Source organism: Panthera uncia, chromosome D1 (assembly GCF_023721935.1).
Source record: "Panthera uncia isolate 11264 chromosome D1, Puncia_PCG_1.0, whole genome shotgun sequence".
NCBI lineage: Eukaryota > Metazoa > Chordata > Mammalia > Carnivora > Felidae > Panthera > Panthera uncia.
The window spans coordinates 73,093,646-73,106,678 of record NC_064808.1 but is presented as its reverse complement, the minus strand read 5'-3'; the positions used below and the strand labels follow the sequence as shown (position 1 = coordinate 73,106,678).

The 13,033-nt window shown below is 38.2% G+C and overlaps 1 protein-coding gene across 7 annotated transcripts in view; it reads left to right on the top strand.

Annotated features, from left to right (window-relative positions):
* MRE11 (MRE11 homolog, double strand break repair nuclease) overlaps positions 1-13,033 on the top strand; it is a 78,975-nt gene that overhangs the window by 47,076 nt on the left and 18,866 nt on the right. For all 7 annotated transcript variants that reach the window (XM_049653857.1, XM_049653835.1, XM_049653843.1 and 4 more), the window contains 2 exons: positions 3,959-4,175; positions 5,373-5,456. In XM_049653857.1, coding sequence (XP_049509814.1) covers positions 3,959-4,175; positions 5,373-5,456 — 301 coding nt within the window. The remainder of the gene's footprint in view (positions 1-3,958; positions 4,176-5,372; positions 5,457-13,033) is intronic.

Sequence of the window (13,033 nt, the reverse complement as noted above, 5' to 3'; positions counted from 1 at the left end):
ATATATTCGTAAACTCCAAAGTCTGTTGCACAGAAAAGTAGAGTTAAACTATTTTAATGTAATGTTTGAGATGATAAAATGAAGGTCTAGTATTTAGACAAAGGCAAAGTACAAAATTTGGAAATGGATGGTGGGTAATTTGTTCCAAGGAATAATCATAAAAGGGCATATGCATTTTAGATTTTTGCTGGATACCTCTCCATCACTACAGAGATGTCACCCCAGTTTACATTCTGACCAGTATTTGGGAGTGTTTATTTCCCCACATCTTTGTCATCATGATGTATTACTTCATCTTTTGGTTTTTGTTTTTTTTAATTTTTTTAAAAATATTTTTGAGAGAGAGAGAGTGTGTGAGCAGGGGAGGGTCAGAGAGAGAGGGAGACACAGAATCTGAAGCAGGTTCCAGGCTCTGAGCTGTCAGCACAGGGCCCCACACGGGGGCTCGAACTCATGAACCATGAGATCATGACCTGAGCCAAAGTCCGTCATTTAACTTACTGAGCACCCAGGTGCCCCACTACACCTTTTGATCTTCACAAATCTGAAGGGTGAGAAATTGTCTCTTGCTGTTGTTTTTAATCCGTACTGCTTTTGTTACCAGTGACTCTGAGTGGTTTTGGGTTTATAAATTATTTATATGAGACACCTGGTCATGTTCTTGGCCCCAAAATTTTGGTTTTGTTTTTGTGCCAAGGGCGTTGGTCTCTCTCACATGAAAGTGTGCACACACTCTTTGTGTGGTGAGGGGATAGCATATTTAGGGTATTTGTCATGCAAAAGAAGGGTTTTGGGGTTTGTTCAAATCCAGAATGGGTGATGATTTAAGTGCTTTTTTGACCCATGTATAGATAAACATGTGGGACTTTTCCTCCTTTGTTCTATTTATTGATTTGATAAATTATATTAAAACATATCCTATTATTGCCCCATCCTTGTTATCACTTTGTGAGCCCCCTGATAATGGGTATACCTGATATGGTTTTTCCGTATGTTCCTGGATTCTCTTTGTTCACTTTAATATTCATAAGTCAGATCCTGTAATTTTCTTTTGTGCATGCAGTCCTTTGTCACTTTTTCAGTACCAATGTTATGCTGCTTTACAAAAATAAATTGGAAGCTTTCTTTATGCTCTGGTACTATGGGAATAGCAGTGGAACGGTCTGTTCTTTGAAGATTTGATAGACTTTACCTGTGAAACTTTCTGGCTGTGGTCCTTTTCAGAGGTGTTGTTCCTTTAATAGTTTTCTCAGATTTTTCTTTGATATTAGTCTGTTGAGACTGTGTACCTGTTCTTGGATCCATTTAGGTCATTTATTTTTCCAGTTACTTAGGATTGAAGAGTATTTGTCAGGATTCTTGAATTTTCTGTCGATCTTTTTTCCCTCCACTTTCATTTCTAATGGTGTATATTTGTCTTCCTTCTTGTTAAGTTAGTGATTTTTATCAATATGGTTTTGCCCCAGAGGACCAGTTTTTAAATTTGCTAATTTGAATGATTTTTGCTTAAAATGTGTTTGTTTATGATTGTACCATCATTGGTTTTTTTTTTATACAAACAAATTTAAAAAAAATTTTTTTTAATTTTTTAATGTTTATTTATTTTTGAGAGATTGAGACAGAGCTTGAGCGGGGGAGGGCCAGAGAGAGGGAGACACAGAATAAGAAGCAGGCTCCAGGCTCTGAGCTGTCAGCACAGAGCCCGAGGCAGGGCTCAAACCACAAACTGTGAGAACCTGACCTGAGCCTAAGTCAGACGGACACCCAATTGGCTGAGCTACCCAGGCGCCTCCCCCCGCAAATTTTTTTAACGATCATTTATTTTGAGAGAGAGGGACAGAAAGAGACAGAGCACAAGTGGAGGGGTAGGGTAGAGAGAGAGGGAGACACAGAATCCAAAGCAGGCTCTGAGCTGTCAGGACAGAGCCTGACATGGGGCTTGAACTCACTAGCCCTGAGATCATGACCTGAGCTGAAATGGGGCACTCAACCAACTGAGTCACCCAGGCCACCCCTCATTATTGATTTCTAATAGTTTCCTGTGGATGGGTTTTATTTGTCTAAACTTTTTGGATGCCAGATCTCCTTATTTGCATTTATTCTTTTTTAATAGGTTGTAGGCTTTCTTTGCAAACACGGCTTTATTTGTTTCATATGTTTTGTACATAGTATTTTTATTATTTTCTAGATTTCTACAATTTTAGTTTTGAGGTTTTGAGGCAAGTGTTTTTGCTTTATTGTAAGTAACTCCTAATTGTATTCATGGTGATTAGGCAATATAATAATACTGTTAATTATTTAGAACTTAACTGATATTTTTCTTAACACCCTATGATATATTAGCTAAACGTTTCAGGAGGTCTTGCGAAGAAGTATATTACTTATTTTCAGAGTATAGAGTTCAACATGTATCAATTAGACCTGTCTTATTAATGATGTAATTTAGATCTCCTTTTTCCTTTTAAGTCTACTTTAAAAAAAAGTACAAGTTCTATGTTCTGTGTCACCACAAATACTAAATTAGCAAATACTGAACCATACTGCTGCTAGGAGAAAATACAGGATTAGGTTCCTGCCAACTACTGGTTCCATTTTTGTCAGCTGATCAGTACATAACCTTTTTATCTGTGTTTCTGTTTAAAGACATCTTAATTAATATATATATTGTAATTCACTAACATTGAACTTAGAACCAGCGGCCCCGTAACTCATACCTGAATGCAGCTTATCTAACGACATGTATGTCATCTGTAAGGCACGCCGCAGCCTGCTTGCACTTGGGAGCACTAGACAGCACTTGAGCAGTACAACGAATCACCAACCAAAAGCACAAAAGTGTGGAAAAACGTGGCACTAAATATGCCACCAAAAGGACACCTGTTTAAAGTGTGCGAGCAGAAACAAGCAGGCAGGGTGTCCCGTTGTTCATCTTCATCGGGGAACATGTGCGTCAGGAGACTCAGCATTTTTGCCACTCTGCGCAGGTCCACAGATGACTGCAGAAGTGTCAGGAGGATCGTTCTGGGGGTTGCAAATATAGAATCCGGGAATAATGAGGATTCGCCATACTTCATCTATGACAAGAAAAATGAGTTGAAATCTTTTTCTGTTATTTTTTCTTTATATTTTTTGTTGTGTTCCCTGAAGGTTTTTTTGTTTTGTTTTGTTTTGTTTTTTACATAGTAATTCAGTGTCAAGTCCTTTCGTGTAGTGAATTAGCTGTTATCTCCCTTAAGCTAGGGTCGTCCACCATCATCCTGAAGGTGGATGATCTCCCACAGCCCACTTTACTCCTACTTCTGCCCTGCCTGCTTTGTTCTCATCTCCTCATTTAGACCCCTCTCCGCTTACTTTATGGTATCATAGAGCACTTAGAAATGTTCTAGCCACCTGTTCTTAGACTGAGGATTTTCTATTCCAAGCAAGAGAGACTACAGTCATGGTCCCTTGAGACCTATAGATCCATTTTAGAGAGCTCTATGTTCCCTGACACTCTTCTCAGCCTTGTTCCTCAAACAGGTCAGATCTTTGTTATATCTGATAACTCTTCAGAGAGTTTGTGTTTTGAAGTTGGAGCTATTTCTTATTTCATTGAAAGTGTATTGTGTCTTGTTTCTGTTCTCCTTGTTACCTTTTGATTGGTTTAAGGGAAGAGCTCAGGACAGCATTGCTTTTATTTTACCCTATTTTTAATCAGAAAATCTGTTCATTTCAGAGTTAAAATATTTCACTAAACCTCACACTTGTCTTTTTAGACAGTTTCTTCCCAAGTTAAAATTTGCATCTTCTCGGTCTTGAGCTTTTTATTCTTCTCCTGATTGACATTTTTATAGCATGATTAGTGAAACAGAATGGTGTGGGCAGTTTGACAATATTAAATGTTATCTCAATGACCAGACTAATGACTTGGGATGCTGCATTGTCTGTTAATGTGTACTTTCCCTTCTCTCCCTCTCAGGCTATGACTAGGGCCAGAGCCCTCAGATCTCAGTCCGAGGACTCTGCTTCTGCCTTTAGTGCTGAGGACCTTATGAGTATAGATCTGGCAGAACAGATGGCTGATGACTCTGATGATGACATCACAGCAGCAGCCAACAAAGGAAGAGGCCGAGGAAGAGGCCGACGGGGAAGAGGGCAGAGTTCAGCCTCGAGAGGAGGGTCTCAGAGAGGAAGAGGTTAGCCCCGAGTACTGTCTTTCACACATATTCAGACTTGGCAGTTAAATGGGAAACAGAAGATTGTATTCCTATCATCAGAATTTAAGTGATGCAGTCCTTTAAAACTTTGCTTTTGTAATACATAAAGTCCATCTTTTATGTAGTTCTGATATGTGTGTTTTACATAAATATTAATGGCCATGTGCACATAGGTTTTAATTTCTCTTCACTTTTTTTTTAAGAACTTCACTATGTTTCTCACACAGTACCTTTTGGATACATTTAATATCCTATTTACTCTCACATGTATCAGGTAATGGGCAAATACGAGCTGCTAAGGAAAATGGCTACCTAATGACCATTGGCAGCAGAAACAAACTCCAGGTCATAAAGATTATTATTTCTGTTACTATTGTAAGATACAAATGCCTGCATTTTTATAAAGTAGCTTCATAAAGTGTGTGCAGAAAGAAAACTACCCTAAAACAATTTGATTTTTTTTTTTTAATTAAAAAAAATTTTTTTTTAATGTTTATTTTTGAGAGAGAGAGACAGAGCGTGAGCCGGGGACGGGAAGAGAGAGGAGACACAGAATCTGGAGCAGGTTCCAGGCTGTCAGCACAGAGCCCGATGTGGCGCTTGAACTCACAAACTGTGAGATCATGACCTGAGCCAAAGTCAGACGCTTAAACAACTAAGCCACCCAGGCGCCCAAAACAACTTGATCTCTTAAAGCAGTCATTGACATTAATTGCCATCAGTGTAGTAATGTGTCACTGTTTCCCTTAAATAATTCAAATAATGGAAAATTGGCCATCCACTGGCTTTCTGGTGCATTATATAAATCATTTCTAGGAATATTTTTGAATTGTTTTCATTAAATATTTATCTGTAGGAATTTTAATCTGGTAAAATATTTTAGTTAAAAATTTCCAGGAAGAGAAATCCTCATCCTCTAATGATAATTTATTTTCATTATCCTTAAATTTACAAAGTATTTCCTTAAATTTTGATTGGAACAGTATAAACCAAATGTGATAGAAGTATATAGTCTTTGAAAATTGATTAGCCTAGGTGTTTCTTGCTATATATGTCTTTGACTTTTTATGCATAAACTATGTTTTGACATAACTATTTACATTTCATTTTGGCATTGTTTTTTAAAAAACGTGGCTATTGACGGTATTGTATACTGACTGCTCACTATTCTAACAGGAGGCAGTAGTCTGGATACTTCTACTCGAAGCAGAAGTTCAAAGGCTGCTGTGTCAACATCTAGAAATATGTCTATTATAGATGGTGAGTATGGACTTCAGATGATCATCTAGCAGTTATTTATAAATGTCAACATAGGAAGACCTAGGAATCTGCCATTAGTAAACCTCATCGGTCTGTGTTGCCATCATTGGGGGGAGTCAAAAGGATTATTAGGATTACAGGATAAATTATTCTTTTAAAGGTCTTTGCCATTCATCAGAGCTGTTGAAAAGGGTGAGCCTTAAAAATTATTTTTTATAATCCCTTACTTTTGACAAATTTATTTCCTGTTTATAGAGGGATCATGAAGACCTAGAAAAGTGAGTCAGTTGGTCAGTGTATCAGCAATGATCAAAAGAGAAAGAGCTGCTGCTTAATATATTGTTTACTTTCTTATGCTGCTTTGGTCTGACTCTACTGTTAGCACAGGGAAGTCATGTAATCTGTATTTAAGAGAAATTATGGTTAGGATTCTTTAAGCTAATTTTGTGTATGTGTTATAGTCTAAAATTTGACCTCAACCTAAGGGGACCTATTTTTAATAATAGTATAAAAATATAATAAGCTGTTTTTAAATTTTGAGATCACTCTAAGTTGTTTGTTTAAAAAAGTAACATTGTTTGGGGTTTTTTCTTAATGTTTATTTATTTAGAGAGAGAGAGAGAGAGAGAGAGAGAGAGAACCCGCAAGTAGGAGAGGGGCAGAGAGAAGGAGAGAGAGAATCCCTAGCAGACCGCATGCTGGCAGCTCAGAGCCTGACATGGGGCTCAAACCCATGAACCGTGAGATCATGACCTGAGCCAAAATTAACGGACTGAGTCACCCAGGGGCTCCTAAAAGTAACATTGTTAAAACATGTGGTTATATATTTTTGTTTACCTAGCATTCATAAAATGCATATGTAGCCATATGCATTTTATTTACATTATCTATTATTGAGGTTAATTATTGTCTCATTCATAGCTAGGATTAATTTTAGACAGATTGGAGAGTTGGACTAAATCTTACACGATGAAATTTATCAAATGTAAATGTAAACTGCATATATGTTCAAAAGGACGGCTGTATAAAGAGTTGTGAGAGGTATGTGAGTTTAACCACATACTTAAGTAAAAAAAACTAAGGTCAGTAAGAATGTGCAGGTCCTCCTAACTGTCCATGTTTAACAGTATTTTAACAATGTTAATAGGAGTAGTGCCTCTTTGCAGCAAGGATGTTCTCCCTCTGTACTTACTTTTGGAACCGTGTTTCAAGAGGGATATCAACTACATATGATCATTCAGAAGAAAAACCATGTAATAGGAGAAATGGTAGAAGGAACTTGAGATATCTAACCTGGGAAGAATTTAGGTCTTTATATAAATTCAACTCTGTCCTGTGAAAGATAGAATACGTTTGATTTGTATAGTCCCAAAGGCAGTGGTGTTAAATATTTTTGAGTTATGGATTCTTAAGAATCTGATGAGAGCTGTGTCTCTTCTCCTTAAGTAGGTGCTCAAGTGCAGGTGCACTCATTTTCAAAGGATTCTGGGACTTCCATGAAGTTCATCCATGAGCTCCAATAAGGATAGATTGGAAAGGCTAGAAGCTTACAGATTTAAGTTTATTATCTGATAAAATGGACCCAGAAGACTTAAGAATACTTCACCTACTCCCTCATCTTACAGGTGGGGGAGCTCAGCTAAGCAATTTGTACTAGGTTGATAAAACCACTAACAATAATTCTCAAAATAGCTGATATTTATGAGAGAGTTACTGCATGCTTCTCAACAGCTCTCTGGTTAGATACTGACATTATCTCTCTTTTATAGAAAAGGGAACTGAGGCTTTGAAAAGATAGGCAACTTACCCACAGTCTCACAACTGGGAAATTTTAGAACTTGGATTAATCCCACATTCCCTAGACTCTAGACTCCAGAACCAGCAGTTAGTCACTACTTGACCTTTGAACCACACCAGTTTAAGCTGTGTAGGTCCACTTATATGTGTGTGTGTGGTTTTTTTTTTCTTCGATAAATTCAGTACTATAAATGTATTTTCCCTTCCACGTGATATTCTTAATAACATTATCTTTTCTCTAGTTTACTTTGTTGTAAGAATACAGTATATAATACAATGTGAAAAATAAGTGTTAATCAACTGTTTATGTTGTCAGTAAGCCTTCCAATAAATAGTAGGCCATTAGTAGTTAAGTTTTGGGGGAGTCAGAAGTTACGTGGCGATTTTGGATTGTGCAGGAGTCAGTGCCCCTAACCCCTGAGTTGTTCAAAAGTCAGTTGTACCACTGGTTTCCAGAACAAGGTAAGATTAGATACCTACCTACTAGTTCTCAGTAGAACAGTCTTTGCATTATACAGAGTAACCTATCTAATTAATGTGAAGATAGAGTCAACTGCCCCAGAAGGAAGTGAATTATTACACTGTCAGAGGAAGTTTTCCACATTATTGGATGGCAACTGACATTGGAGGAAGGATACAAACATTAGATCAAGTAAATGACTCTTAACCTTCTTATCGAAAGTTCGGTTGCTATATTTTTCCTCAGTGATTATTCAGTACTTGAGTAGAGCTAGCTGAGATCTTTGCCTTTACTCCAAAAGCATGCTGTCTTTGATGCCATTTAGGAAATGGCATCCAAAAAGGTGCTCTTGCATTCTTGGCAGGACTGAGATAAAGCCGAGAAGGAGAAAAATCAAAATGAGCAGCATAGAAAGGATATAGGCTGAGTTCAACAAGTCAGTCACACTTCTATGTTTGTTTACGTAGTAGTCTCTACATAGTGGGGTTATTCTGAAGATGAGAAGCAAAGAGTCTGGCACATAGTAGGCCTTTACAAAATGTTCATTATAAAAACAAAAGCAGAGAGAGATAGGAAAACAAAGTGAGTAAAATCTGTACACTTTCGTGTTAAGCCACCACAAATTGGTTAGCATGTGACACAGAGGCATAGATGTTATAAATTACCCACCTGTCCCTCAGCCCATACTGCCTTTTTTTTTGTCCTGGCTTAATTGTTTTACGTGAAGCTTTCCTTGGCACCAATGGGCAGAATTAATCACTTAAAAATGAGTCTTTTGTTGTTAGGAAATGTTAGCTTGTTAGCTTGCTTTTTTTTTTCCCCCCAGGTAGTCTGTTTTTCCTCCAGCCAGCTGTATTTGGTGTTCTGCAGTTTCTCTACATTGAATCTAGATAGGGGATTCTCTTTTATCCTGCTTAGCATTTATTGGGCTCTATGAAACTGAATTGGTGTCTTTCATCACTCCTATGAGTCCTCTCCCTTCAAATGCTACCCCGGTGCTCTTCTTTTTCTCCTCCCTTCTGGGTCTTCACTTAACATCAATACAAGAATCACTCTGTCCCCAAGTCACTATTAATCTCTCTTGTATCTTCCATTGTTTTATCTTCCTGTGCTGTATGATCTTCCGATTGACCCATCTTTTTTTTTTTAAGTAAACTCTTAACCCACTGTGGGGTTCGAACTTACAGCCCCAAGGTAAGAGACACATGTTCTGCCCACAGAGTCAGGCAGGCTCCCCACACCCACCTATTCTAAAAAGTGTTCTTTAAATGTTTAATTTTCATTGTTGTTTTGTTTTTTGTTTTTTGTTTTTTTTGTGGAGGTAGAAATTCACATAGTTCTTTTGAAATATGCTGTGTGATTTTAAAAATTCCTTGCAGGTATTTTTAAGCCTGTCTGTAATTTTGTGTGTGTACATAGTAAGGATACTTGTTTTGTATTCTGTGTCTAAGAACCTAGTGTCTGAATGTCTTTGGCCTCTTTTTATTGTCTGTTTCTGATTCCTGTGTCTGTTGTTTCTCATGTATGGTGACATGTTTCCTTGCATGTTTTGTTATCTGTTGTCCCTAAAAAAATCTCAGCAGGAATAATTTGAGGTCAGGGATGAAGGGAAGGTCCTACAGACATGATTCCTATTTGTTTCTCCAGGCCTCTGGGGGCACCACAAGTCTTAGACCACATTAAACTATGTTTAAATTTATGACTTGAGGTTCAGCCAGCTGATATGTACTTGCAAAATCCTGTTTACATCTGCTTCCCTCTTAACTGTTGGGGTCCCAGCTTAAGGTAGGGAGGAAATGCATTAGCCACCCCACCTTGTCTTGAGCAGGCCTTGACCTATTGTAGATAGCTCTTCCTTTCTCTATACAGAGCTGTCAAGACCAGTGTGAACATTTGTCCAGATCAACAGGTCCCCAGGAAAAAGGATTCTGCTTGATTCTCTGAGTTCGAGCTTTTTTTCCATTTTTGCCTGTTACTTCTTTATGTGATCAGCAATTAAATACCATTCAGAATTTTTTTTTTTTTTTAATGTTTGATGGAGCATTTTGGGTTGCTTTGAGCAGCAGTGTTTGTCTCAACAACCTAGCCCCCAGTAAACAAGTAGCAGAGGTTTTATCCGTGTTTTCTTTCTTTAAAACTTACATGTGACTGCCTCCTTTGCATCTAAAACTTTCTATCTCATAAGGTTTTTTGTGAGCATTTTTTCACATTCTGCCATCAGCTCCTTTCAGAACTACTGCACTTGTGAGGCTTTCCAAAGACCTTCTTTCCTGAGTCCTGCTGTTACCCATTGATAATGTGGAGTAAAGCTTCTGTTTGCATAGAAAAGACAAGAGACCAGTTATAGTGCCTTAAAATGTTCACCGATGTTCTTTTTTTTTAAAGTAATAATAGTCATTTGTAAAAAGCAGCTATAGATAAAAGACAAATTAATGTGAAACTTAAGATTTCCTGACTTATGTTTAGGAGAAAATCTAAATGTGGTGTCTTTTGCAGCAGATGGTGAGGTTAAGAACCTGGGGTTTGGAGTCTGACATGGTATGGTCGGCCAGCTCTTCACTGGCTGCCTCCATGCCCTTGCCCCGCAAGCACCGGCAGAACAGGGACTGAGTCATTCTTTTTCATCACCGTATCCATAGTGCCTGGCATAGAGCAGATGCCCATTAAATACTGGAGAACGACTGAATAAAAACCCCTTAGAGATTGTATAGCATAAAGGTTAAAAGCCTGGTTCTAAAGTCAGAACTATTGGTTTGAATTCTGACTCCTTGATTTACTAGCTATGTGTCTTTCAGCACATTAATTAGGCTTTCCATCTTCAGTGTCCTCATCTGTAAGATGGGGTGATGATTGCATTGATCTCATTAGGTTATTTTGCAGATTAATGAGAAAATACATGTGGAATATTTGGTGTAGTATATATACATATTAAGCCCCCAGTAAGAGTAGACTGTTTCTATTTTATAAGCTTCGGATCCCTTAGCTATAAAATTGACAGTATAAAATTGACTCCACAGAGAAGTTCGAAGTATCAAAAAAACTTAACACATATACATTACTTCGCACAGGATTTAGTAAGAATCCAAGGGAATGATTGCTGCTATTAGTATTAGTGGCAATGTTTACAATAAACTTAAGAAAATGGATGTTTTATAAATGTTAGTCTAAATTTGTCTTTTATGTAAATCCATTTGGTCTAATGGATTTACAATTGAACTGTCTCCAACATTGGGACTTTTTTTGAAAAGTGAAATGGACTTGTTAACATACATGTGTAAAACATTTTCATTAGGTTAGATTTGGTGGTAAGTCTCTGACAAAATAACCATGGGGTACTAACTGTATCTACTATAACTTCAGGATAAAAGCATCTTTAAAACTATAGCTTCCAGTTCCCTACTGTAAATGGAGATATGAAGAGATACATAAAGGTAAAATTCTATTATAACAAGCCCCATGGAGTGTAGAGATTTATTATTGTACCAGAATTGTATTGGGAAAGGTAGATATTACACTTACAGCCAGCAGCAGTTACAAGTAAGAGTTGACAGCCCAGAGTTTTCCATTGAAGTTTTTCTGTAGAGGATGGAGACTGAGTGAGTGGTACCTCTAAAGACTCTGTGTTTGGATTTAATTTACCATCCTGGCTACCACTACTCCATCTACTACCACTGCTGCTAGCCACATTATTTGAATGCCTGCTACATCTAGGCACTTGCCCAAACGATTTACATGAACTGCCTCTCTTTATCTTCTCAACCGTTTTCTGCACGAATTAATTATTAACACTATTGTATAGGTGGGGAAACTGAGACTTAAGGAAGCCAGGGGGCCTTGGCTATAGTTACCCAGCTAGTAAGTCAAACGAGTTTAACTCTACAACCACCATACTGTATTGCTTCCTAACAGAACTCAGTGCACATTTTTCTGATGATTTAATTTACCTCACTGATACTTGTTGGGGATAAGAAGATAGGGCTCCTGTTTTCAAGGATCTGAGAGTTTGAGGAGTCAATTAGTGAATAATTATTGAGCAGAAATATGCTTTAAGAGTCATGACGGCTGGCTTTTTTTATTCACTTGCCCTTATTTAAAGGTCTTTTGAATAGAGTTAGAATGTGAGGCTCCAGTAATTGAGAGTAGAGTAGATAAGAACTTTGCTTCTGATCTTGATCTCTGTTCTCAAATAGACATCACAAGACTGGGAATAGAGCTTGGAATAGGAAAAATGAGCAGGTCATAAATTTAGGCTAGGTAGAAAGATTCCTGAGTTTTCAGACGACGGTAATTTTTAGCTTTGTGGGATTCTTTGAGTGTTTGACTTTTTCAAGGCCTCGTATATTTTTTTTCCTCCTCTTCCCTTGTTGTTTAGTTTGGGGGTTGTCTTGGGGGGAAACATTATTTTGTATTAGGAAACTGGTAACGCTTGGGAGAAAATAAACCTCTAATTGGCATTTTGAAGTTTCTTCTGGGTTTTAAATATTACGCACCCAATTCTGGGCTTTTTGGAGGAGAGGGGTTAGTTCCCCACACCACCAAGCAATTCTTGGACATCAGCTGGGTTTCCTACAATTCAGTTCCATTCTGACACTGCCTACCCAGAGGTAGCATCGCATTCCATGGGTTAAGGGCTGAGTCCCACACGGCTGCTTCCATTTCACATGCCAATCATAGGTCTGCGTGGTTAAACTTGTGCTTCTGACTGGCTCTCAATCAGTCTTTCCCATAATTCCCTCTTTGGGTTTAGTTAATTTGCTAGGGTGGTTCACAGAACTCGGGAAACTAATTTATTCACTAAATTACTGGTTTATTACAAAGGATATTAAAGGATACAGATCAGCAGCCAGATAAAGAGATATGAAAGGGAAGGTCCTTGTATCCTCAGGGAGTTCGGGGGCTGGCACCCTGGCATGTGGAAGCTTTCTGATTCACTACCTTTAAGCTCACCAGATCCGTCCTTTGGGTTTTTAAAGCAGCCTCCTTACCACTGATTGATTAAATCATGGACCATTGGTGATTGGTTGCACCTCTGGCTCCAGGCTCCTTTCTTGGAAATCATGGGGTGGGATTGAGTTCCAACCTTTGATTTCCAGTTGGTTCCCTAGGTAAGCAGCCCTCAGCTGTCGGGTGTGGTCCTAATGTCACTTCATTAACATAGCAAAAGACAATTTTATGGCGCTCATTACTTAGGAAATTCCTAGGGTTTTAGGAGCTCTGCCACAAATGGGGACAAAGACCAAAATATATTTCTTGGACACAGAATCCTAAGCAGGCTCCAGGCTCTGAGCTGTTAGCACAGAGCCCGACGCGGGGCTCGAAC